This window comes from Drosophila arizonae, chromosome 5, assembly GCF_054131065.1.
Source record: "Drosophila arizonae isolate 15081-1271.41 chromosome 5, UAZ_ARI_1.0, whole genome shotgun sequence".
Taxonomy (NCBI): Eukaryota; Metazoa; Arthropoda; class Insecta; order Diptera; family Drosophilidae; genus Drosophila; species Drosophila arizonae.
In genome coordinates this window covers 14,733,302-14,756,091 of record NC_142925.1, presented here as the reverse complement: position 1 = coordinate 14,756,091, position 22,790 = coordinate 14,733,302, and the positions used below count along the sequence as shown (strand labels likewise).

Below are 22,790 nucleotides of genomic sequence, written 5' to 3'. Positions count from 1 at the left end.
CAGAAATCGGAATAAAAATTCTAAATTTGGATCGTTTTCTCCGATCTTATAACGTAATTTCGTATTGGAATTGAGGAATATGCAGTGATGGCCGAGTGCATTGTCAGAAAGTTCAAGAAATGCGGCGATTGCATCTATGATAATCTGAAAAGACCAAGCAAGTTCTTTGAGTTTTCATGCTTCCTTTGTTTTTATTTATTTATTTTTTTTATTTTCAGTTTTGGTTGGGCTTTGCTTAGCTATAATTGTGTGTTTGATAGTGAAAAGAGTTTGATTACACTGATGGCACAGATATTAGGCGCACTCAGAAGATGTAATAAACAAATAATTTTGTTACAGACTTTGGGTGGGAAGATTCGAATTTTACACCAAAAAATCTCTTCTCATTGAAAGCTCCACAATATTTCCAATATTGTAATGTAATAAAATAAGAATTTTCGCTGTCATATTTATGAATAAAAGATATATTTATTTATAATAATTTTTTAATTTCTTTATAAAAATACATATTTAATTTATTCAAGATTTAAAGTGTTTCAAATTATGTGCATTACTTGAGAAAACCAATCAAGTAGCTTCAGATTACAATCATAGATCTCACAACTGTTCGACTTTGTGCTTGCCTTCTCGGCCAAAGTGAAGTCATATGCCTCGGGAGCAGCTGCATTCAGGGAGGTGGAGGGCCTGTTGTTATATATAAATTATAGTTATTTTATAAAATATTTATAAGGCATTCATTTATTAAAACTTACGCGAAGAGCACGTGCAACAGCTCCTGCACCACGCTAAAGTCCTTTGAGAACTGAATTGTGTTCGCCTCACAAATAGCTTGCAGCATACACTCGTGGCCATTATAGCCATAACTGGAATTGATATGAAAATATACACATACATATATACATATACATGTATACTTATAAATTACTCACTTATCCAACATGTGCTCAATGTATGCATAAATCTGCCAACGCAAATGGCTTGGCTGCTTTTGCAACAGTCGCAACTGATTCAAATTAGTATTTATGGGAACACTCTGGTGTTTGTATTCCGGCAAATAGGGATTTTGCCTGTATACGGTGGCATTGTAGGGCAGAAAAAACTCGGTTTTAAGTACATGACCAATCACCAAGGATTCATAGGACAAATCTGCGGGAATGCCTATGCCCGCAATAAACTACAAAACAAAACATGGAGAAGCTCAATCACATTTGGTTTAAGTAAATTATAATTTGAATTCTACCAGATGTCTTGTGGGCGATTGACGTGGAAAGATGAGAAACCGTTTGGTGCGCCCACCCAACCGAGCAGCCAATACCAAGCTGGACAGAGCCAGCAGCGAGATGTACCACACGATGCAACGCATTGCGACGGACTAAGTGCACCTAGCGGCAATTTGGCAACTGCAACCACCTGAGTTGCATCTTGGCAATTAGTAGTCCTCTGCTAGAACTCTAATTAGAACTATTAGTTAGAGCATTCACCAAATTGTTGAGCTACATTGAAATTAGTCTTTAATTCACACTTGGGTGTTGTGAAAGGCTTTCACATCAACAAACCCGAGGCATTGACCATTGCGCGAAATTTCCACCTGTTTTCTATGGGCAAAATAATTTTATTTTCAAGCTAACAGAAATTTGATTTGAAGTTAAATAAAAATAAAAAAGAATGAAAACAATAAATATAAAATTGAATTAAAATTTGTTAGCTCTATTTATCTTTTATAAAAACTAAAAAACTATTTATTACCGTTACAAAATTAATTACAAATTATATTTAATTACGTTTTAAAATTTTTTATAAAACAAAATTAATTTCGTTCGAATTGGAGTGTTTGTTGATGAGATATAATTCTGTAAACTTAAATAAAAGCAAACCTATTCAAATACCTTTTGTCAATAATAAAATAAAAATACTATCAGAATCTTAAAACAATTTGATAATAATTAAACCGAGCATGGTGTGATTTAATTTTAAATAGTAATAATATCAAAATAAGAATTTGTATCTTAACCGATAAACAATTTTTTTATTTGGAATTATCAAATCAAATGCTAAGCTTTAAAATAGACTATAGTTTCGAAAAAATCTCGCGCATGTTTTGTTTCTTGAACATAGACAGAAGTCCTATTAACAAACCATATAATATTATACAATAATATATATATATGTAATCTAGATTATACAGGGTATCAATAGTCTGTTCAACGTAATTTATCATATTATCGGCATTGAGAAACGAGACCCAGTGAATTATGCAAAAAGGCATGCAGTATTTATTGGTATTATGTTAATTATAATTTCATAGATTACTCTCATAAGATTTACATAAAAACTTTGTAAATAAATGATACGACAAGGATTGGATTCGCTTAATAATGACCTTATATAATGAACATTGTAAATTCATTTAGCGCGGAAGTCTGGGAATACTTAGAATACTTGGGGCGTTCCGTTTAAGCGTAGTTACGAATACAAAATCATTAAATTATATAGGTACATAAGCTTAGAGACTTACTAAGGAATACTTAAATGACAATTTAAATTAGGCATACGTAATTTCGAAAGCTGCATGTAAGTGAAAACATAAAAAATACATTTACAATGATACCGATCGACCCACAAATCCACCGAACGACCGACCGACGCCTTTGTTCTCTCTTCAATTGTTTATTGTATTTTACTTGTGCTTGTGGAACTCCTCCATACAGAGCTTGCAGCTCCAAGAGCCCTCGGGTGGAGTTACCAAAGGCGGCGACAGACAATACATATGGTAGCCGCGATCACAGTCGTCGCAGAAAAGCAGCTGATCGTCATTGTCGGAGGTGCCACAGATCGAGCAATATTTACATTCAATGCACTGCCAGCGGTAGCGCTTCACCGATATTATCATGTTGGGCGTGAACTGCAGACACGATGGATGACCAGAACGACCACAGTCGGAGCAAGACACTAGCTCTTCGGGCATATTGGTTTTCTTGTTTTCTCGCTGATCGCCCAAACAAAAGTCACAGTAGGGCGAAGGCTGTGCCACCTCACGCTCCGTTCGTAGCTTGGGCTTTTTGGGACTAGCCAATGGATTAGCTGGTGGCGCGTTTACCGTTGCGTATATAGCTGGAGTAGCAGTAGTCGTTGTCGACATGCTAGCCATGCTAGCCATGGTGGCCAAAGGGATTGAGTCGTTTGAGGCGCCACCATCATTGAGAGAAGACTTTTCGTACGATGTGGGTAGCGTGGGCGTCATCACCAAAGCCGACTGTGAGGTCTCATCGATAATGGGAATTGGTGATGCTGAGTTAGAGTGGTTTGTGTATAGTCCAGTGGCAGCTGCTGCCGCCGCTGTGCTGGCTGCGTGTGCCACGGCCGCGGCAGCCGCTGCAGCTGCAGCCGAAGTATTTGCATTATTGCCAGCACCGCCACGCCTCCTTCGATCCGGTGTATCGCCTTCAGCTGCATTCCGACGACGATTACCTGCAAGAGAGTGAAGGCTCTAATTAGCACTTGGCCACACAATTGGGCCACAAGTGTTTCTTACCGCCACCTTTGCGTCCCCGCTTCGGTGTGCCATCCACATTTGCATTCGTACGGCGGGGTCGTGAGCCACGCTTGCGCTTTCCTCTACTGCTGTACGACTCATCAAAGTCATTGTCAGAGTCAAAGTCGTCTTCATAGTCATCGGCGTGATGGTAATGCGATGAGTCCATGTCCTCATGGAACCAATCTTTCTCCGCATTTGCATGAGAGTCCTTGCTATCATTGTCCCCTGAAGCGCCCATAGAATTGCCATCTGTGGCCACAATGGCTGCAACAAAGTAGAATACGAATAAATATGTGTAAACATACATATGCATGCATGTTCTATGTATGTATGTATGTTTGTGTTTGCCAATCATACATACATACATACATACAATGGCAATATATATAAATCAGCCCCCAATACGCATTGTAAATATGCTTGCAGCTTTTTCTTATGGGGTGGCTACGCGCTGTGTACACACATACAACAATACACACACACACTTACATGAATACATTTATATTTATATGTATATATGTATGTGTGTATGCACGTATAGAATGTGCAGCTTCATAAAGCCTCACACATGTTTAGCAGTTCTAATTGAACAGTGGGCCAATTTGAATGATATGCAGTTGAAAATTATTTATTGACATTGGAATAATTGATATTTTATGGTTAACAATTTTAATAAATTAATTAATAAGTTAATAAATAATTGTAAAACCATATCACAATAATATTCATCAATATAATGATCAAAAATAATAAATTTATATTGTTTCGAATATTTCAAAAATGTTTATTTAATTGCCAATTAATTTTAAGTCTTAATTATTTAGCAAATAATCGAAACATCACTTTTTATGCATTTCTTAAATTTGTTATTATTTGGCAGCTTTAGGACTTTGGCAACTATAGGACACCACCATGCAGAGCTGGTAGTGCGGGTGGTGGGTAAGGATGTGACTGAACACAAATGCAAAAACAATTGTAAGAGATTTATTGATTTTACTACGAGTTTTGTTGGGTGCATGTGCGTGAGTGTGTGTGCAAGCATGGGTGTGTATGATATCTTTAAGTGTATCTCTTGTATATCCTACCTGCACTCTCCGTCTGATGATGATCACGTGCATTGACCGTTCCAGGACCAGACGGCGGCACGTGATGGTGCTGATGCTGGTGCTGGTGGGTCAGATGGTGCTCGCGGTACTGGTAGGCGCGGTAGCTATGGTGTGGATTAAGTAAATATTGGCGCTTAGGTTTGCGCCATCGTGCCGAGGGATACGTGTAGATTTGGCCATGTCGAAAGCCGGGCATCCGCTGCTTTCGCTTCATAAAAAGAGCGCAATGCGTCTGTGCGACGCCAGTCTGGGGATCGAGGAACGGCATTCGCAGCCGCCGCTCGATGCACAGCCGCGTGTTGAAGTTCTCGCTGTTCTCGAGTATCTCCTTGTATGCGGTATCATTTAAAAAGTTTTGAATCTTTTCAAAGTTTCCAATGTTTACTACCGCGATTTCGGAAGCCATATTGTTACCGTCGGCGTTCGTGTAAATGCAACGCGACGCACCCGTTATAAACAATATTGTATTTAGTTACTGCGGATTAAACAAACGAAGAGCGCGCTCAAACAGTGAGGGGTTATGATTTTCGGCAATCCACGCTGATTTAAACACCAGAAAGACACATTTTTTCCTCGTTTGCTTTCGCAAACAAGTTTTTATGCCACAAAACAAGAGACTCTGCAGGGTTGCCGCGTACATATGCAGTTTGTGCCAGCGATGTGGCAACGCTGCCAATTGAGTAAATTTGAACTGAAAACCTGGTCACACTGGTCGGGGCGTGTTTTGTGTGTTACTGACTCAATAATTTTTTGTATTAGTTTGCTCTCTGTTATTTATTGCCTAGTTACGTTTGTTTGTTTTTGTTTGCTGCAATTTTACATTAAAGTAAATCAAGCAATAGCCAGGCAATGGGTGCTTCCAACCGCAGCACTCGAGTCGCCCTAGGCATATCCACAGTCTCATTTCTACTTTTTGTTATTGCCTTTGCTACGCCCTATTGGCTGGTGACCGATGGGCGTCTGGAAAATCCACGCTTCACGAACCTGGGCCTGTGGGAGGTGTGCTTCAACCACTTCCAGGACATACATCGATTCTACGACACCGACTTTACTGGCTGCATGTGGGTCTTCGAGGAGGAATACTATATAATACACGATTTCCTACTGCCTGGATTCTATATCGCTGTTCAGCTCTTCGCCACGCTCTGCTTTGTGATGTGCCTGCTGGCCCTGCCCTTGACGTTGTCGTTCCTGCGCACATCTCGCGACGACGATCGCTACGTGGTGTTGCTGCTGACCATCGGCACCTGCCAGGTATTGGCATCCATATTCGGTTTCATTGCTGTGGTTATATTTGGAGCCAAGGGCGATTCGCGAGATTGGATGCCTGGCTGGCAACACAACGATATGGGCTGGTCCTTTGCCCTGGCCGTAGTTGGAGGCGTCATGCTGTTGCCCGCAGGCATACTCTATCTAGTGGAAGCACGCCGCGAGCGCTACAAGCGCCTCAACGAGATCAGCAACCGGGAAATAAGCGAATACGGCGATGACTACTATCAGAGTCAGGCAGCAGCTGCAATCTCGGCCGCCCCACCTTCGGCGCCCGCGCAGCCTTCATATTTTGCTCCAGAGCCCAGTCGTCCGCGTCGCCCACAGCCAGGAGCACGTCTGCCCACAGCACCAGCCCAAGGCAGCATCCAAACGGACATCTAAGTGCACAAGAATTGTAACCACAAATACGTCCATAAATGAGGTCTACTTCGAATCTCCGAACGAATAGTATATAACATATCCGTCCAATCGTAAAAGCAAATCTCTAAGCACCATTTGCGCCTTCATTGTCTTTAGTCTAAGTCTAATTTGCCTCGAATATATAGTATAATCTATGTATACAATTTTGAATCATTCCATAGTTTACACAAAACTTTTTATAAATGTTTTATTATATTATTTTCCTATAATGCAGCGATTGTATTTATATATTTTAATAATAAAATGCTTTTACACTCAAGAACAAAAGAAAATTCATTGTTAAATAAATTATTCATGCCTTTATTTTGTGCATATTGAATATTATCCGTTTAACTGTGCCTTAATCAAGAAGTCACTCAACGAACCCCTTAATAGTTTACATTGTTTATCAATTGAATATATACAAATATTGATAACAATCAATAACTAATATAAATGTATTTGTATATAAAATCATTGAGCTTAAGCTAAGATCAATCAAACAATTATATTCCTCGAAAACTCTACCTTAATCAACAATATTCCAACTTCAATGATTTATCTTCCAATTGATAAAAAAGAAGTGGATCACTTTAAAGTATATTCATTCCTCTGATAAATCAATATTTATCAAAAGCAAGTTGTACCTTTCTCATTATTTATAATTAAATTGTGAAAGAAGTTATTCATTGTTTTACTTTTAACACTGTAAATTTTTGATTGAGCTTTGATAATCCTTTCAGCATAGGCCATATACTGACTAGAGTACACAGATCGTTGTTCTGGTCAAACAACGGCCTTTCTATAGGACGGTTTGATCCAGCGCTGATCGGTATTCTCGCCACTTTGCTGTTCGAGTACCAGAAACAGTTCCCGCTGATGTAGTTCATCGGAAAGCTGTTCCCTCAAGAACTGTAACATATCCGCCTCATTACCCAGCAGTTCCGGCTGTCGGAGTTTCGAGTCCAAATTGTAGTAGGAATCCCCGATGCGACGTACAGCTATCCAATGTCGTCTACGCAATGGCAAAGTAATTACTCCGAACTTATAATCAGATGGAATGTTCAAGATAAAGCCAATAATTGAGTCAAGGTCTATAATGGAAGGGTCCCTAAGTGGAATTACAAATGTAGTAGTTACTAGAGTTAACGCAGCTTCACTAGACATTAATATTTACTTTCGTTTATCAAACCAAATGGCTTCACAGTTCCGTTTTTGCAACGCAGTCATAATAACATTAATATCATAGTTTCCCAGGCCAAGAACAGAGCGATGTGGATTAATCCATACATTTGGACTCAAATTATTGCAGATATCATCCAGTTCCCCTTTAGTATAGGATTGATCGCCTTGAAAGAGATTGTTTAGTGCATGTAAGGCACATAACTGCCTCATTTGTTTTTCGTGATAAACTGATGGCATAGGTAATTTTTACTGTAATTTTGAGTTTTAGTTATTTACAGTTTATGTTTCTGGACAATATTTTACTTTGTTGACAATCTGTTTACTTGTTTATGTGTGAGTGTGTGTGTGTGTATTGTTTTGTATGTTGTACACGTTACGACCTAAGAAACAAATTATAATAATAGGAGAAAATCGAGAAATGCTCAACTTGGATAAACTCCGTTTTACTAAATTGATATCTATCAATTAGTTATATATTCAACATTATTTATAAATATATAATAATAGGTGCATACCAGTATTTATTAAGTTTACATACAGTATTTTTAGTATATCAAAATGCCGTAAAATGTATTACTAATGTTTCCAGTTGGTCACACTAAACTCACCACAAACTGTCACATGATTTTCACCTGACATTTGCTAGCTTCTGCGAAAAAAGTCTATCGACGCGAATTCCAATTTAAAAGGAACTTATTTACATCACCCCGTCGAGCAGCGTTTAACGAAGCTAGCAAAATGAAAATTTGTGGTCCGAAATGCTCCCTATGCGGATTGATTATCTCCGTTTGGGGCATTGTGCAGTTGGTAAGTGGGTGTGCTGGTGAATTTGGTTTGTTTTGTGGGGGTCATACGGAAGAGTCACAAGACCAAAATATTCACATAATAATCGGTTTTATTTTTGTAGGTGCTCATGGGTCTGTTCTTCTACATACACAGTGTGGCACTAATTGAGGATTTGCCACTAGCTGAGGAGTACAAAACTTTAGATGAATTCTATACGGCAGCGAATGCTGCATACAATCAGGTTGGTGTTTCAATGTCGAGTCATACATGTATATATGTTTGTGTGTAAATATTAGGTACATACATGTTCTTACAACCCCTTGAGAGTTGTGAGGACTTCAGAATGCGGAAAAGAAAAAACTATTGCTCCTTTCATACGATATGCGTATATGCACTTTGTGTGTAGATATGCAAATATATACATACATATGTACGTACTCTATGGCATTGTGACTAAATAAATTTTCTCTTTTTTATAGAATGCCTACAACTGCTGGATTGCGGCGTGCATTTACGTCTTGACTCTGCTGCTCTCTGCGCAACAATTTTACATGAACAGCAGAGTAACTGCCAACTAAAATCTGTGCTTCAACTTCAAAATCAATGTTGCTTGGCTTGAGTGCGAGGCAACAATCCATTAAAGAAAAGAAACATCAAGAACAACAACAAAATGTAACTTGTGTGCGATCGGCGTCGCTGCTGATCGCATCTAATCACAATTAGTATTGAAATGTTTTCATGTTGAAGAAATTTGTTTATTTACTGTATAATATCCCCAAAGTTTTTGTTGCTAAAGTTTAAATTGAATTGAATATGATAATATTTAAGTAAAATGTATGTATAAATATGTACGTAATACAATTGTTTTGTTCATAATAATCACACATTCCTTTCTTAGTTCTACTCTCTCTGTATCGGTCCAAACGTGTAAAGCAAGTGCAACAATTGTGTATCATCTAGCTCCGCCGTTAGTTAAAACAATCTCAGAGTCAATCTGTATCCATACTGTACTTCAGCTAAATCAATTGTAAAAAAAAAAAAAATGTATTCCCAACCTGATGCCTGTATTAAACAAAGTTATCATCGTTAGCTTTGCGGTATTATTGGGGTATCATCCACTATATTCGTTCAAATTGTTTAATATCTACGAAATAAATATATATATATATTGAACAAAATTAATATGTTGCGTATTTATGTTTTAGGAGTGTTGCTAAATTTTAGCCTTTTCATTGTGAAACAAAAACCGGAAATAAAATTGGATCAAATTTAACTCTTTTTTATTTAATTTTTAAATATTTTTTTTTTTTAATTTAAATTTTTTAGAGTTTACCAGAATAGTTAGAGATAATCGGATATATATATATAAATAAATACAATACAAATAAAATGTATTTATACGTTTGTTAAAGCTAGAAAATGTAGGCCAAATTTCCTTTTAAAACTTTTTTTTATATAAATTATATATTTTATTATTATTGTTTCCTTGTCTTCTCAATCTTCTTCCCTTTACCAATCGACTTGGTCCAAAAGAACTCTGGTTAGATTATTCTTTAGAATTTAGGCTTCTCGACGGTTTATAACATTTAAGAGGTAAGATTTAGTCATATCAATACCAAAAATAAAAAAAGATATAGAAGTTTTTGCCGTTTTTCGGTTATTTAATAATATTTATTTATGTATATATATTAAACATACTTAGGCGTATTTCATAAACGTATATTTATATAAATATATTATTTTTTATTTGAATGCCATATTTTAAAATATTGATAAAGTTTCAAGAAATATTCGACAAGTTGTCCTTAACAATCATTGTAACAGTCCTCAAAATACTATAAAGCGCACGCACGTACATCGATACATCAAAGCGACGAAAATGGACTAGAAACTAGCTAGTTACATACATACATAAGCCATAGAGTCTTAATATAACTATATATATAAATATTTGCATGTTTTTTCCATTTAAATTTAAATTAACAACAAGAAATACCCTATAAACTAATATATATTTAATTTATTTTGTTGTTTATCCACAATTTACACTTTTGTCAAAGCGAGGGTATTTAGATACGAAATGGAAGATTATTTAGATTCAGAATGGAGATTTTTAGAGGTTTTCCCTTTGGATTTTTCGATTGGATTCCGAGAGTGTAAGCATATCAAAAGAGTGTATAAAGTGTGACTTTGAGAAGAAGAAGCTCAAATACTGATATCTATTTTAAAAGGCGATAGATTTAGTTTTGAAAACTTGACGTCAAGCAGCTCGACTTCATTTGATTTTCAGTTGGAGATAAGTAAGTTCCAGTGTTGAGTAATTTATTTTTGAATTATTCGCTCCTGATTGCAGCTCGATGATCTTGACGATTTTCGATTGATCGATTCCAGATATGCGCCCGGGGTCCAACCTTCTGCATTGGTATCTGTTTAGAAATTACATTTTAATTATTAATAAAACATCAATATCGACATATATAGCTATGTATATGTGTATGTTTAGTGAAAACATGCAGTTTATAAAACATGCGCCATTTAAGGATCAATTACCTAAGACGCGCACGTACCACCAGCCGGCACAGCCCACTTTTAATAGCTCGATAGCTTCGCCTTCTCGCATCGAAACTTCCGAGTGACCCATAGCCGTATAGTCAGCCAGGGCAATGAATTTACTGCCCTGTATCGAAATTGATACAATATACATATATTATTTGTTGTGTGTTGTTGTCCGGTTAGTATTTGCATTCAGTATAGTATAGAAACAGTATGTAAACAGTTAAGGCAGGCATTTGGAGTGAATCTTATAGCTGTGTGTGTTAATATAGTACTTAAGCTTTAAGCGGTTGTTAATTTATTATTTAACTATTTGCAATTAACCTTCAAAGAACGAATTTAATTTTTTTAAATTGTTAAATATATGCATATATTTAAATTAAATTATTATTATTTTTTTAAATTTATTTATATATATTATATAAAAATGTATATATACTAATAAAAATTAATACAAAAAAAAAAATATATATATATATATAATTTAATCAATAAAAATAAATATTTTTAAAATTATATAAAAAATATATACATATACATGTATGTATATATTTTGTATTTTAAATAATAATTGTACAACAACAAAACACAGCTAATCTCTATAAAGCCTACTCCAACGAGCGTGGTCTATGAAATGAAAAGGTGAGTCTTATGGGCAGGTGAGTCTCTTAGCGGTACAGCTCCTATTCATATAAATTTTATGAATGAGCCAAGTCAGTCTGAATTAACAAAACCTCTGAGCTTTAATTCAATCAATATTTCCATATATTCAAAAGAGTTCCACATTTTCCTCAGGATATACCCTAGCTATATATTTGTTGATTATTGTTGAAAATATTAACTACAGACTTTCAGCTCTGCAATTGCTTGGGAGTCCTCTGTGAACTACATTTTACTACCCAGTATACAATATATATGTACGAAGATAATAATGAAACTAAATACATTGAACTTATGTAACCATCTAGAATCAACGACTAAGCCTACGCATTTCATGATTTCATTTGCAGCAGTCGACAACATCTTTGGAAGAAATGAGAGCTTGGCATGCGATTATGACTTTTATGATGGACAACAATAAATCGACCTGACACTGTTACAGCATGTGGATAATGAATTAGTCACGGAACACAGCTGCTCTTATAGATAACTGACGATTACAAGCATCATTCGAACATTAGGCATGGGCGTGCATCATACTACTTAAGGGGGGAACGGCGCATACCTAGCAGCTACGGCTACAATACGTATACTTGGTGGGCGGTTGCGGATGGACCATGGAGCACACCTCAGTGGTCAACGGAAACATAAAATTTGGAGTTGGATTTGGTGTTCCGCGCAAAGGACGTGGAGGACGCAGCTCCATCGGTATTATAGGACGCCCAATGCGTCAGCAGATCCAGAAAGCCCTGTCGTATGTTGGCCGATTGATTTATATATGAATGTATATATGTACATGAAACATATTTTATATTTTGGTAAATTTACATTTTTTGTTTTGTTTTTGTCATGTAAGTAAAAAGATAAACCCAAAATTATCCAATAAGACTATAAAATTATTATTAGACATATTATGGATACGCAAAATTAAATTAAAATTATAAAATTAATAAGATGATTTATAAGAATTTTAATCGGTGCACCGAAATTTACAACTTATAATTATAAATATTTCACCAGAATAATAGAATTTATAATATTTAAATGCCTTCGAGAGATTTCTTTTTATTTTTGCATATTTTCTAAAATGTATTTACTATTAATTAATCAATTTGTTATTTGTTATGTTTGTCGAGTTTTAATGAATAGTTTTGGTTAGTTAATACATATCAAAAACACAGACAGACAGAGTTGAATTTGAAACAGATTTGAAAGTACAGCAAAGGAAAGTAGGATACTGCATTGAAAAGTCCTATTAGCTTGAAACTTTTGAGATTTGTAATTCTTGAACTTATTAACCGATAGGTCCGCTGGACACCTGATTTCTATAGCGCTAAAGTTCTAATTACCGGTGTGCTGTTGTCCTCGTTCACCGAGATCTCGTCCTCGCTGTTCGAATAGTCCGAGCTCCAGCCACAGCCCTCGGGATGATCCCTGTCGGCCATGCCGCCGCCGCCGCTCGAGTTGCCGCAGGCAGCGGCCGCCGGGCCGTTCTCCTCGCTGCTGCAGTTGGAGTTGCGATTGGAGGACTCGGAGGATGCATCGCAGCTGATCGTTCGACCCGGTGTGCCCAGTATAATATTGGGCGTGTCCCACGACGTGGTTTGCTTGAGCCCGCGATGATTTAGGCCATACTGTTTGATCTTCTCGCCCTTCAGTTCCTCGAGCTGGTTGAGCAGCACCCGCTTAATCTCTGCCACCCACTTGTTCTTGACCTCCAGCGAAGGCGCCTGCAGCGTGTGCACCTCCTGACGACCCTGCAGCCAGACCTCGAAGCGCTTCGCATCGCCCCGCACGGACTCCGTCAGACCAATTTGTGACATCTGCATCAGAGATGATTAGTGAATGGGTATATATACACATACAGGGTATTGATTGCACCCACCTTGACGTGATGCTTGAACTGGTAGGTACTCTTGTTGTGACCCGCTTTGGAGGTTTGCTTGCAGAAGAGCAGCGACTTCTGGTACAGAAAGATGTGCCGCTGCTGTGGCTTGATGCGCAGCCGGATGTCCTTCTTCGACTCGGTCCACACCTGAAACGAGTCCTGCAGCAGCAGCTCGCCCTGCTGCGCCAGATCGGTCTGCGAATCGGAATATATGGAGATTAGCTTGGATTGTCAATGTTATTGAAGAGGCAGGATTTGCTTACTGGGAATCCAGTGATAGCCACTTGGTGCATGGAATCGTTGACGCACTTCAGCACAATCAGCATGCAGTCGAGCGCCTTCTGCAGCTCCTTGGTGCAGCTGCCGCTGTCGCTGAAGCGCAGCAGATCCTTCAGCAGCAGCTGGTACTTGGTGATGCGCTGCACGGGCTTCAGCAGGTACGCGGCCAGCGGCAGCTTGTGGCCCAATCTCTTCTGGCACTCCTGCAGGAATAGGTGGGTATCAACGAGCGTCTCACGCAGACGGTCCGAGCGCGGAATGTTCTGGCAATAGAACGAGTACAGCCGATAGAAGGTGTCACGCTGGAAGGACAGTAAGATATAGACATACATATGAGAGTCAGGGAATCATAGCTATAATCTCTTTAATCCCTTACCCTTTGCACAAAACACAGCGCCACCAGCTCTGTGGTCGAAATGCAGTTCTCCAGGTCCTTCAGAAAGATCTCGTTGTGAAATGTGTAGAGCTCATGCAGATTGCCAAAAAGTATTTCTTCTTTGCCCTGCAGACTGGCCGGAACCAGATGCATTAGCTCGTCCGATTGCATTTGGTCAAAGTAGCCCTGCAAGAGAACAACAACAACAACAACAAATGGAGTTAGATATGGCATTATAAATGGATTAGAACAATTGTTATCTCAACTTGGCTTTACATTATCACAAAATGCATTAATTTTGCTGCTTATGAATTGGCCAAATTTCTGCTCCACATATTGCTCCACACTGGCGTAGCCCTGTGCCACAACGAAATCCTTCAGGAGCTGCTTATACTTGGACGCCTTGAACTTGGTGCTCCGCAGCTCGGGCAGCTCCTTGGCATCGCTGACGCTTTCCTCGAAGAACTGCCGACAAAAGTTGAGTATTTCATGGTATGAACTGTTCCAATCAGTCGTTGACTTGGTCAATGCGGTTTCTGTGCGTCTTGGACTGGAGCTTGGCCCATCATCATTGGATTTGAATTTACTCTGCCAGCTGGAACGGCAAGAGCTGCACAATTGGACATCCACGGCGGGCACCTGCTTGGGACCCTTCAGAGACTTGGGCGTGGAGAGCACCTTGGTGTTGTTCAGCGAGCCGAGGGAGCTCTGAGCCCGCGCCAACGAGGACGAGACGGACATTAGGCTCTTGGGCTCGCTGTCCTCAAGATAGGCCAGTATATCCATGTAGTTCTTGCGCTGCAAGTAGTCCTTGAACTCGGTGTCGTTCTCTATTTCCGAGTAGCTGTTCGACTCCAGATAGTCCTTGACCAGTCGATACTCCAGCGACTCGTCGCAGCTGGACAGCTCGATGAGCTCCTTGAATATGGTGCGACGCTGATCCTTTAGGCGCTGCAGACTATTATAGGCGGTGATCGGGCAGGTCGCCGACTCCTGCAGGTATCTGTCTCCCAGCTGCAGCTCTCGCTCACTCACACAGCATTCGCGCTCCTCGCACTCCTTCAGCGTGTTGATGATCTTGATCGTTGACTTGCCATTCAGTATATTGTGGGTGGCAAAGTTGCAGAGGCTCGTGCCGAATATGTAATTGCCGCCTAGGTCCGGGCTGAAGGACTCGAAGCGTGGCCGAAAGTCGGCAGGACGATAGCTCAGTCCGCCGCAGGACGCCTGCGAGTCGAAGAGCGAGCCTTGAAACGACAGCGGCGACTCGCGTGGCTCATCGGACCCAGCCAAGGGCAAGTGGAAGCGCTTGATCAGAGAATCGCCAAACTTCAGATTGAATCGTCCGACTATATTGCATGCCGTATTCTGCACCCGTCGCAGCCGGAATGAGCTCTGGCCGGCCGGCGTCTTTGGTTTTGAGGCTTTTCTCAGATCGTAGCCCCCGTAGCGCATATCTCTGGCTGTTTCTACGGACTGGATGTCGTGGATATCGTGGACTCTTAGGTTTGCTGTACCGTCGTGCACAAGAGTCAATCGCTAAATGATTTTTAGTAGCTTGGCTGGCCGAGAATCGGTAACAAATTATTTATGGAATCTTCTTAGTTCGATGGCATCACACACACACACACACACACACACATAGAGAGAGAGCCTAATGGTTTTAATGCACTAATTACAAGCAGGGGCATTCAGGCGCATCAGCTCTGAGCTCTGAGCACCCAAGCCAAGAACCCATTCAACTCAGCAGATACTCGAATTTGTCTCAGTTCGCTGGCCACTGGGCAGTTTCCAAGACTCGGATTTCATGCTGCATGAGTTTAGAGCAGGCCTATACCGTTGGCCAAACTCTCTCGATCTCGATCTATCTCTATATCTATATTTATATCTATATAGTGCAATTCATATTTACCTTTAGAATCGAGCTCATCTCATTCACATAGATGCGCTCCGTCTCCAGCAGCTCAGTGAGCACGTGACCTCGTTTCAGTTTCCTCGCCTCAGCATCCTGTAAAATGAGATGAGAGAAATATGCAAGATCTTAGTTAAATGCATTTCTACCTTAATTATAATCTATGGTTTCTCTACCTCATTATTAGTATTAATCAACATAATTGAACTGTCTTTTGGAATCGTGATTTGATTTTAAAAAAAGTATATAATATAGTATAATATTTTAGTGTTTAGTTTCTGAGTCCATTTAAAATTACTATAAATAAAACATTGAACAACTATGACACTTATAGCGTTCAGTTTGAGGTAAAAACTTGTGTGCTACGAAGTCTTTCGAATAGTTGAATTGTTTTCGCCAAATTATCTATGAGTATCTAAAGTTTTTGAAGAGTTTCAAAATGGCTGTAATTTTACTACATATTTTTTTTTTGGGTTTTTAATTTTAATGTTTTAGTTTGTGATCCTGCTTAAAATTTTGTGTTTTGCTTGAAGAACATAAACATACTTGGATGACATTTTTGACACATATTTTATCGAAGGCTATTTGATCTATAATAATTTATAGAACAATTTTAATTTTTTTTGTCTCATATATAAAGGCTAATATGTATAAAATTGTAAATAAAATACATAAACAATTTTTGAAATTTGTAAACATGAGAAATAAGACGGCAAAATATATAGCAAATAATTTATAACAATTAATAATATTATTATTAAATGATGCAATGATTTAATAGTTAATATCTTTTTTTTAAATTTAAAATAAAGAATTACATTTAAAAAAATTATGTAAATTACCTTTCTATATTTCTTTATGTAATTAAAAAAAAAAAATGAAAGCAATCAATAAATAATAAAATTGTATTTTTTATTTTATTTCTTATTTATTGTACTTTAATTCATGTAAATAATAAAATTGTAATAATAATTAAAAAAAAAAAATTGTAAGTAAAAATTAATAATATATTATTTAATTAACTATAATATATGTTATATACTAGCTGGCCCGGCAAACGTTGCATTGCCCTCTATATTATTTCTAGGTAAAAAATTGTTGAAAGCTATGTTGTTCAGGCTGGGATACACTGATAAATTTATTAATCGGATTTTCATTCAAGCACCTTGTTGTAAACGACATTCTTCGTTTTTTGGTCGGGTGCAAGAACAAATAATGCGGATCGTTTGCCAACACGTGAGCATGCCACGTACAATTGACCATGAGAAAAACACGCATTTTCTAGATTGAGGCCACAAATAGTCAAAGATTGGCCCTGTGACTTGTTGATCGTCATGGCGAAGGCAAGACGAAGCGGGAATTGAATTCGTTTAAATTCAAAGGGCATATCTGTTGAGCTCATCGGAATCCTAGGAATAAGAACTTCCTCATCTTTAAATTTTCCTTTGAGTATCAACGCGTGAATCACATTGCTCATCAGTTTTCTTATCACCAAACGCGTTCCATTGCACAGTTTTGGTTGGTTTAAATTTCTAAGCATGCAAATCATGGAGAATTGCTCTTTTCATAGCTGTGTTCATTTCTTGACGCCGGTCAAGTTGTTCTTCCATATTGCCCATGAAGTATATTTGCAAGAATTTTTGCTGTGCATCTTCAATAGGTTGCAATGATCCAATGCGATGGCAAATCTGGCCTTGAATCTTTAAATTCAAAGCCATAGTTATAGTTATATTTACAAACACTATTTACAGAAATCTAACAAACTACATTATTCAAAATTTTTTTTTGGCAGTCATAGAAAATAAAATTTTTAACGTAAATTACCTTAAATATCCGTCTCCAATATTTTCCGCCCCAAATTATGTCATTTGGAAACAGGCATTGTATTTTTGAGTGTTCGCTAGAAAATGTCGTGATTCTAGTGTTTCGCCATAAAGCAGGGAACGCAATGGCTATGGTGACCGCTAATGGCAATGTCACTTTACCACTAAGGCAGCACAAACCGGGCGTTTCACCAGCAAACTTCAATGCGCCACAATGCTAGCAAACAACGTCCATTGGACCAATGCAAACTAAACGATTCAAGCTGTAATCAATGGTGCAATCATATCGAAACGCTGCTCGATTCAAATCAATCCTTGAACCATTTCTTATTGCCATTTCACGGGCTGCCTCTCTTTGAGAAGCACGAATTAAGGCCCTTCTTCCCTGGGTACTAACGCGGAGCCTTTCTCGGGCGATTTCTCGCTCTTCGTCAGATAATTGACTCGCGCTATTCCGTTGCCTAATTGCATTATGGGTCCGCCGGGAAAGATTAGATCTTCTAGGACGCGGCATTTTTATTAATAGTAATACTGCCCTCGCACAAAACCATATAAAACAATCGAGAAATATAAATATAAATAATTTACACAAATTTATGTTTGAGACAAACAAATACCTGAACTTTCGAGATATTTAGCTTTTGTAAAAGTCCAAAAATACAATTTTTAATAATTAACTTTTTTTTTTTAATTTCGAATTTTGAATTTTGAATTTTTTATTTATTTTTGATTGTTAGGTTTTAATCTTTTGATTTTTTTTTTAATTTTTGCAGATTTTTGATTTGAAATATTTATAAAGTTTAAAAGTCCGAAAATATAAAAAGCCAAAAATACACTTTTTTTAATAATTACCTTTTTTTTTTTTAATTTCGAATTTTTAATTTTTTATTTATTTTTTGAACAGTCAGGTTTTAATCTTTTGATTTTTTGCAGATTTTTGATTTGAAATATTTTTCCTTATGATTTGAAAATTTTTTTTTTTTTTTTTTTTTTTTTTTTTTTTTTTTTTACTTGAATAGTCAGGTCTGCTCGAGGTCAGGAGACCGTAGACTGACTGACTACATTTGTTTATTTACTTCTACACTATTGTCAAAACTGTCACTGTTACCAAGCCTACTGGGTATAAAAAAAATTTGAACATTTGGGGAAAAAACCGCGTTTTTCAAGTATTCGGCAAATTTTTTCAGTATTTTTAAGACCCTATACTAAACTCGTTGCGGAGACAAATCCAACAAATCAAAAACCATGAAAATTGGTTCAGCCCAAATCAAGTTATAAGCAGTCTTCACTTTTACACAACTTTCTTTTATATATATAGATTATATAAATAAAATGTAATAATTAATAACTTAATGAATTAATTATATTTCATATATTTTACATAATTGAGTAGTTGACTCACCTGTTGATTTTGCAGGTGTTCGCCATTGTCGGGACTCGAGCCGGTGTCGCCATTTAACGAAACGCCCGAGTCAATGACACCGTCCATGGATCTGGGTCGTAACTCATGTATACCAGTCTGCAAGAAACAGAGGCAGATATAAATAAGGGATTTAAATAGTATTTATAATAATCTCTATCTTATCTATGAGTTCAGTTCAGTTCAGTTCAGGTAATGCTGATTGAGGTGAATGCGCAAATCTGACACGATTTATGGTCAGCTTCTGAACTTAGCCCTCAACACGCTACTAAAGGGAACAAAACGCGAAGACAACAGACAACACAAACAAATGAAATAAGACACCAAAAGCACGAAAATTAAAACAGAGACCGGCTAATAGGAGACACAACGGTTGGCATAGATCTGTTGGCCGGCAGCGATTTGGACAAATCTTCTTCAGGTTTCGACAGTTTGCCCAGAGCTGAGACTTTTCTAACTAGACGACGTTTATTTAAATGTGAAAAACGGTTCTTTTTCTGTTTCTGTTGTGGCCAACTTGGCTGGCTTTCTGTTACCACTTTCGCTGCGCTGCGCTGTGTTGGGCTCAGGCTCTGACCACTCGACGTTGGGTCAACTCGCAGCAAAAACAGCAAAAACAGTAACAAAAACAATAACAAGAGCTCAACTTAGCCAACTTAACGTGCGCAACTCTAGTCTGATTACCCAGTTAAAGGTGGACGACGTGGCTGGTTCTAAGCTGTGGGAGGTTTTTAATTACTTTGGCTGCTTTAACCCCAGAGTAGCGCTTCACCCGGCGTCTATTAGATAATTGCTGCCTTGCCTAGCCTTGGCGCTTTCTAACTTTGCCCAATTGGCCAAGTTAGCCATGGCGCACAGTCTGTTTCTGCTTTTAATTGCAGAGTGCGCAAACTGCTCGACTCGACTGTCAGAATTAACTCAGTTCTTTCATTGTTCATAACAAGGTCTAATGATCTTCACTTTTCAGTTGGCTAACTTTTTTCATCTGGTGCTTCTTCTTCTTGTATTTATTTTCATTCATTTTCATTTCAATTTGATTTACTTTCTAAGCACTGCAGGAAAATTGAAAGATTAGCAGAGAAGGTGTGAGTAATGAACGAAATTGTTTATATTCAATTTAGGTTAGGCGTGAAAAAAGGGTTAAATCTCTATTTGTATTGCTAATAAAGTTATGAAATGAGTTTGAGAGAAAAGAGATAAAAGTTACACTGTTAAGTGTATAGTCTATATCTTTTATACTTGTTCTATTTCTCTCGATCATAAAAAAGAAAATTAGTTTAAGGGAAGAATGATATATTTAATATAAAAATATATATCAGAAGAGTTTGAGAGAAAACTGAAATGTTTCTACTGCATAATGTATGCAAGAATATATATATTTCAAATATCAAGTCGGTAACCCAAATAGTTTACGAGATCTGTGAGCTCAAAAACTCATAGAATTTCAGTTTAACCCAACTTTTTATGATGATCCGAAATATTTATACTGGCTAATGTCATGCCTTCTTCTAACTGTAAATAGTATAGACCTTGTATATTCCAAAAAATCTATATATTTCTAACTAGCTTATTCTCATTGAAACATTTCCATTTACAACGGCTATAAAAATCATAGCTAATATATAAGCCAAAGTTAATTTGACAATAATGATGATGAGCTCTAATAAATAGTGCGTAGGATCATAAAAAGTGAGAGCAAGCATAATTAATTAACGATGTGTTCATAGAAAATTCAAGAAAAAAGAAAAAAAAAGAAGCGAGAAAAAATGCGACTCTGTTTGAAAAGTCAACGCGCATGCGTGACGCGTGGCGAGCCACTCGAGAGACGCTGTGGGGTTCGAGCCATGGACAATGCGAAAACTGAAGTGACAAAACTCCATATGTATCACCTTTTTTTTTGGGAAACAAGTGAAGGTCGCTAAGTTGGGGCATTGAGTTTAGCCGGGCGTTCAACTAGTTCAGCTCAGCTCTCGGTTCCAGCTGACACCAATTGGAGCGCGGTCCAAAACGAGGCCAAAAAGCGCAGAAGCAGAGAAATTCAGCGTCAGCTTCAGCTTGGGTTTAAACCGTGCACCGTTAGATCATAAAGATTGGAATGGAATTCGTTGGATTGATGAACAAGTCAAATTTGATATTCTCTTACAACAAATGCTGTGATGACTACTTAGCCATGGCTAATAGCTAAGTAGCACGCCGTAAAAGCCATTTAAAGATTCTTGAATTCTCTTAGCCAAAACGCACAGCAAATCCATATAAGTTTCTATGTGTTCAAGATGGTTCGATACAATAGGGAAAGTGAAAGGTATTAACGGTAAATGCACGCGGGCACGCACTGACGCGAGAGTGAGAGTCAATAAGAGAGTGCGATATGTGGTAGAAGGCTTACGTATTTGGCCATAAGAGCAGCTAAGCTCCATGGGATGGAGGGGAGGGTAAGAGCTGGCGCAAATTGTCGCTTAAAGTTGGAGTGAATGAATGGACGGGCAGACGGGCAGACGGACAGACGGACAGACGGGCAGACGGACAGACGGACAGACAGTGCTTGGCAATTATTTAAGTTTAACTAGTTAAACAGTTATGCGACAGACACACAAACACACACACACACACACATGTATATATATAATATGCCAATAGACTAATGTTAATGAAGACCCAAGTTGACTTGTATATGTATGTATATGTTGATATGCTTATAGATATATGTAAAAACGTCTAGTGTCTTCGTAATTTGTTATGAAACCGCGAAATGAAAACCACAACGAACCAAATCAAATGCTGAAGTGTTTGCTGATGTTGTTGTAGTTGTTGTTGTTGTTGTAGTTCGCTAAATATTTTTTTTGTTTTTTTGCTTTTGTATTTATTAATGAATCGTTGCTTCCTGCCACACGCCACGAATATTACACGCCACCTTCACCTTTGATGGGTCTCTCTGTCTCTCTCTCTCTCTCACTCCATCTCTCTATGAGACTTTCAGTTAGGTAATATTCACATACCATACATATTCACACCTATTCTTGTGCAGGTAGCCCATACATCTGTATAAATATACACCCATATATTCACATATATCTAGTTGCTCTTGCCGTTTTGTGTCATTGGAGCATGCCACGCCAAGGGGGGTCTCCCATGGCTCCCCATTTCCGCATCTTTGGTACGACTGGCACATTGATGGGATGTGCATCTTTAATAGAGGTTTTCTCTATAACATATATAAAAGTATTACGGTATAACTAGCGTAGAATATGTATATATTCTCAAGAGATTTACAATAGTTTGAGTTATTTACAGTTTCAATTTCAATCAGCAGCTCATTCGAACTCCATAGATATACTTTCTCCTCTCAATCAAACTTTTGTTTTATATAACAATATATATATATGTATATATGAGTTTGATATACAAACTTGAATGGGGCATAATTTAATATATCATTTCATATATTTGATATTTAAATATTGCCAAGTTTTTTGAATGCAAAACGAAGCGAATATGATATCAGATAAAAATAGTTTTAACTGTTAACAAATGGCAGCAGATAGGAAAAAAGAAAACCTATAAATAAATCCCCAGACTAAAAAGCCATTAAAAATTGC

The 22,790-nt window shown here is 37.7% G+C and overlaps 6 protein-coding genes and 1 long non-coding RNA gene across 16 annotated transcripts in view; 3 read left to right on the top strand and 4 right to left on the bottom strand.

Moving 5' to 3' along the window:
- The first annotated feature begins 17 nt into the window (after nucleotides 1-17).
- Nucleotides 18-481, top strand: LOC149268553 (uncharacterized). The gene is made up of 2 exons (XR_016270323.1): nucleotides 18-157; nucleotides 219-481. It is a non-coding gene; the product is annotated as an uncharacterized LOC149268553 (long non-coding RNA).
- On the bottom strand, nucleotides 434-2,108 carry LOC108615516 (uncharacterized). The gene is made up of 4 exons (XM_018010045.2): nucleotides 1,241-2,108; nucleotides 930-1,174; nucleotides 753-863; nucleotides 434-684 (listed from the first exon to the last, which is right to left on the bottom strand). Exons 1-4 carry the CDS (start codon nucleotides 1,361-1,363, stop codon nucleotides 537-539), a joined length of 627 nt encoding a protein of 208 aa, XP_017865534.1. The 5' UTR covers nucleotides 1,364-2,108; the 3' UTR covers nucleotides 434-536.
- A 142-nt stretch (nucleotides 2,109-2,250) lies between these two features.
- Nucleotides 2,251-5,293, bottom strand: d4 (double PHD fingers d4). Its single transcript, XM_018010012.2, has 3 exons — nucleotides 4,621-5,293; nucleotides 3,533-3,799; nucleotides 2,251-3,468 (listed from the first exon to the last, which is right to left on the bottom strand). The coding sequence occupies exons 1-3, from the start codon at nucleotides 5,045-5,047 to the stop codon at nucleotides 2,678-2,680; spliced, it is 1,485 nt and encodes a 494-aa protein (XP_017865501.1). The 5' UTR covers nucleotides 5,048-5,293; the 3' UTR covers nucleotides 2,251-2,677.
- Nucleotides 5,294-5,328: 35 nt separating this feature from the next.
- On the top strand, nucleotides 5,329-6,605 carry kune (claudin). The gene has a single exon (XM_018010028.2). The coding sequence runs from the start codon at nucleotides 5,491-5,493 to the stop codon at nucleotides 6,292-6,294; it is 804 nt and encodes a 267-aa protein (XP_017865517.1). The 5' UTR covers nucleotides 5,329-5,490; the 3' UTR covers nucleotides 6,295-6,605.
- Josd (Josephin domain containing) lies at nucleotides 6,606-7,964 on the bottom strand. The gene is made up of 3 exons (XM_089470374.1): nucleotides 7,801-7,964; nucleotides 7,490-7,746; nucleotides 6,606-7,423 (listed from the first exon to the last, which is right to left on the bottom strand). The coding sequence occupies exons 2-3, from the start codon at nucleotides 7,732-7,734 to the stop codon at nucleotides 7,099-7,101; spliced, it is 570 nt and encodes a 189-aa protein (XP_089326500.1). The 5' UTR covers nucleotides 7,735-7,746; nucleotides 7,801-7,964; the 3' UTR covers nucleotides 6,606-7,098.
- A 123-nt stretch (nucleotides 7,965-8,087) lies between these two features.
- RNASEK (Ribonuclease kappa) lies at nucleotides 8,088-9,465 on the top strand. 2 transcript variants are annotated; one of them, XR_016270322.1, is made up of 4 exons: nucleotides 8,088-8,304; nucleotides 8,405-8,524; nucleotides 8,763-9,117; nucleotides 9,182-9,465. XR_016270322.1 is itself a non-coding variant. In XM_018010049.2 (3 exons), the coding sequence occupies exons 1-3, from the start codon at nucleotides 8,236-8,238 to the stop codon at nucleotides 8,859-8,861; spliced, it is 288 nt and encodes a 95-aa protein (XP_017865538.1). In that variant the 5' UTR covers nucleotides 8,088-8,235; the 3' UTR covers nucleotides 8,862-9,465. The 2 variants fall into 2 exon arrangements, 1 of the variants encoding a protein (XP_017865538.1); XM_018010049.2 differs by having other exon boundaries at nucleotides 8,763-9,465.
- Nucleotides 9,079-22,790, bottom strand: part of LOC108615484 (guanine nucleotide exchange factor DBS) — a 53,907-nt gene continuing 40,195 nt past the window's right edge. For 6 of the 9 annotated variants that reach the window (XM_089470344.1, XM_018009989.2, XM_089470348.1 and 3 more), the window contains 8 exons: nucleotides 19,177-19,293; nucleotides 15,952-16,047; nucleotides 14,040-14,225; nucleotides 13,648-13,965; nucleotides 13,382-13,579; nucleotides 12,846-13,319; nucleotides 10,834-10,960; nucleotides 9,079-10,709 (listed from right to left, as the gene is read on the bottom strand). In XM_089470344.1, coding sequence (XP_089326470.1) covers nucleotides 10,606-10,709; nucleotides 10,834-10,960; nucleotides 12,846-13,319; nucleotides 13,382-13,579; nucleotides 13,648-13,965; nucleotides 14,040-14,225; nucleotides 15,952-16,047; nucleotides 19,177-19,293 — 1,620 coding nt within the window. In that variant the 3' untranslated portion in view covers nucleotides 9,079-10,605. Of the gene's footprint in view, nucleotides 10,710-10,833; nucleotides 10,961-12,061; nucleotides 12,246-12,845; nucleotides 13,320-13,381; nucleotides 13,580-13,647; nucleotides 13,966-14,039; nucleotides 14,226-15,951; nucleotides 16,048-19,176; nucleotides 19,294-22,790 lie in introns of those variants that run through there. The other 3 variants (XR_016270318.1, XM_089470345.1, XM_089470346.1) reach the window with 3 other exon arrangements.

Coding starts and splice junctions, on each gene's coding strand:
- LOC108615516 (XM_018010045.2), bottom strand. CDS start 1,363: ATGCGTTGCATCGTGTGGTACATCTCGCTGCTGGCTCTGTCCAGCTTG. Junction 864..929: donor ATTGAGCACATGTTGGATAA/GTGAGTAATTTA, acceptor TATCAATTCCAG/TTATGGCTATAATGGCCACG. Junction 685..752: donor CTGTTGCACGTGCTCTTCGC/GTAAGTTTTAAT, acceptor ATATAACAACAG/GCCCTCCACCTCCCTGAATG.
- d4 (XM_018010012.2), bottom strand. CDS start 5,047: ATGGCTTCCGAAATCGCGGTAGTAAACATTGGAAACTTTGAAAAGATT. Junction 3,800..4,620: donor TCATCAGACGGAGAGTGCAG/GTAGGATATACA, acceptor ACTTTGTTGCAG/CCATTGTGGCCACAGATGGC. Junction 3,469..3,532: donor GCGGGGACGCAAAGGTGGCG/GTAAGAAACACT, acceptor ACTCTCTTGCAG/GTAATCGTCGTCGGAATGCA.
- kune (XM_018010028.2), top strand. CDS start 5,491: ATGGGTGCTTCCAACCGCAGCACTCGAGTCGCCCTAGGCATATCCACA.
- Josd (XM_089470374.1), bottom strand. CDS start 7,734: ATGCCATCAGTTTATCACGAAAAACAAATGAGGCAGTTATGTGCCTTA. Junction 7,424..7,489: donor ATTTGGTTTGATAAACGAAA/GTAAATATTAAT, acceptor AATTCCACTTAG/GGACCCTTCCATTATAGACC.
- RNASEK (XM_018010049.2), top strand. CDS start 8,236: ATGAAAATTTGTGGTCCGAAATGCTCCCTATGCGGATTGATTATCTCC. Junction 8,305..8,404: donor TTTGGGGCATTGTGCAGTTG/GTAAGTGGGTGT, acceptor TTATTTTTGTAG/GTGCTCATGGGTCTGTTCTT. Junction 8,525..8,762: donor CGAATGCTGCATACAATCAG/GTTGGTGTTTCA, acceptor TCTTTTTTATAG/AATGCCTACAACTGCTGGAT.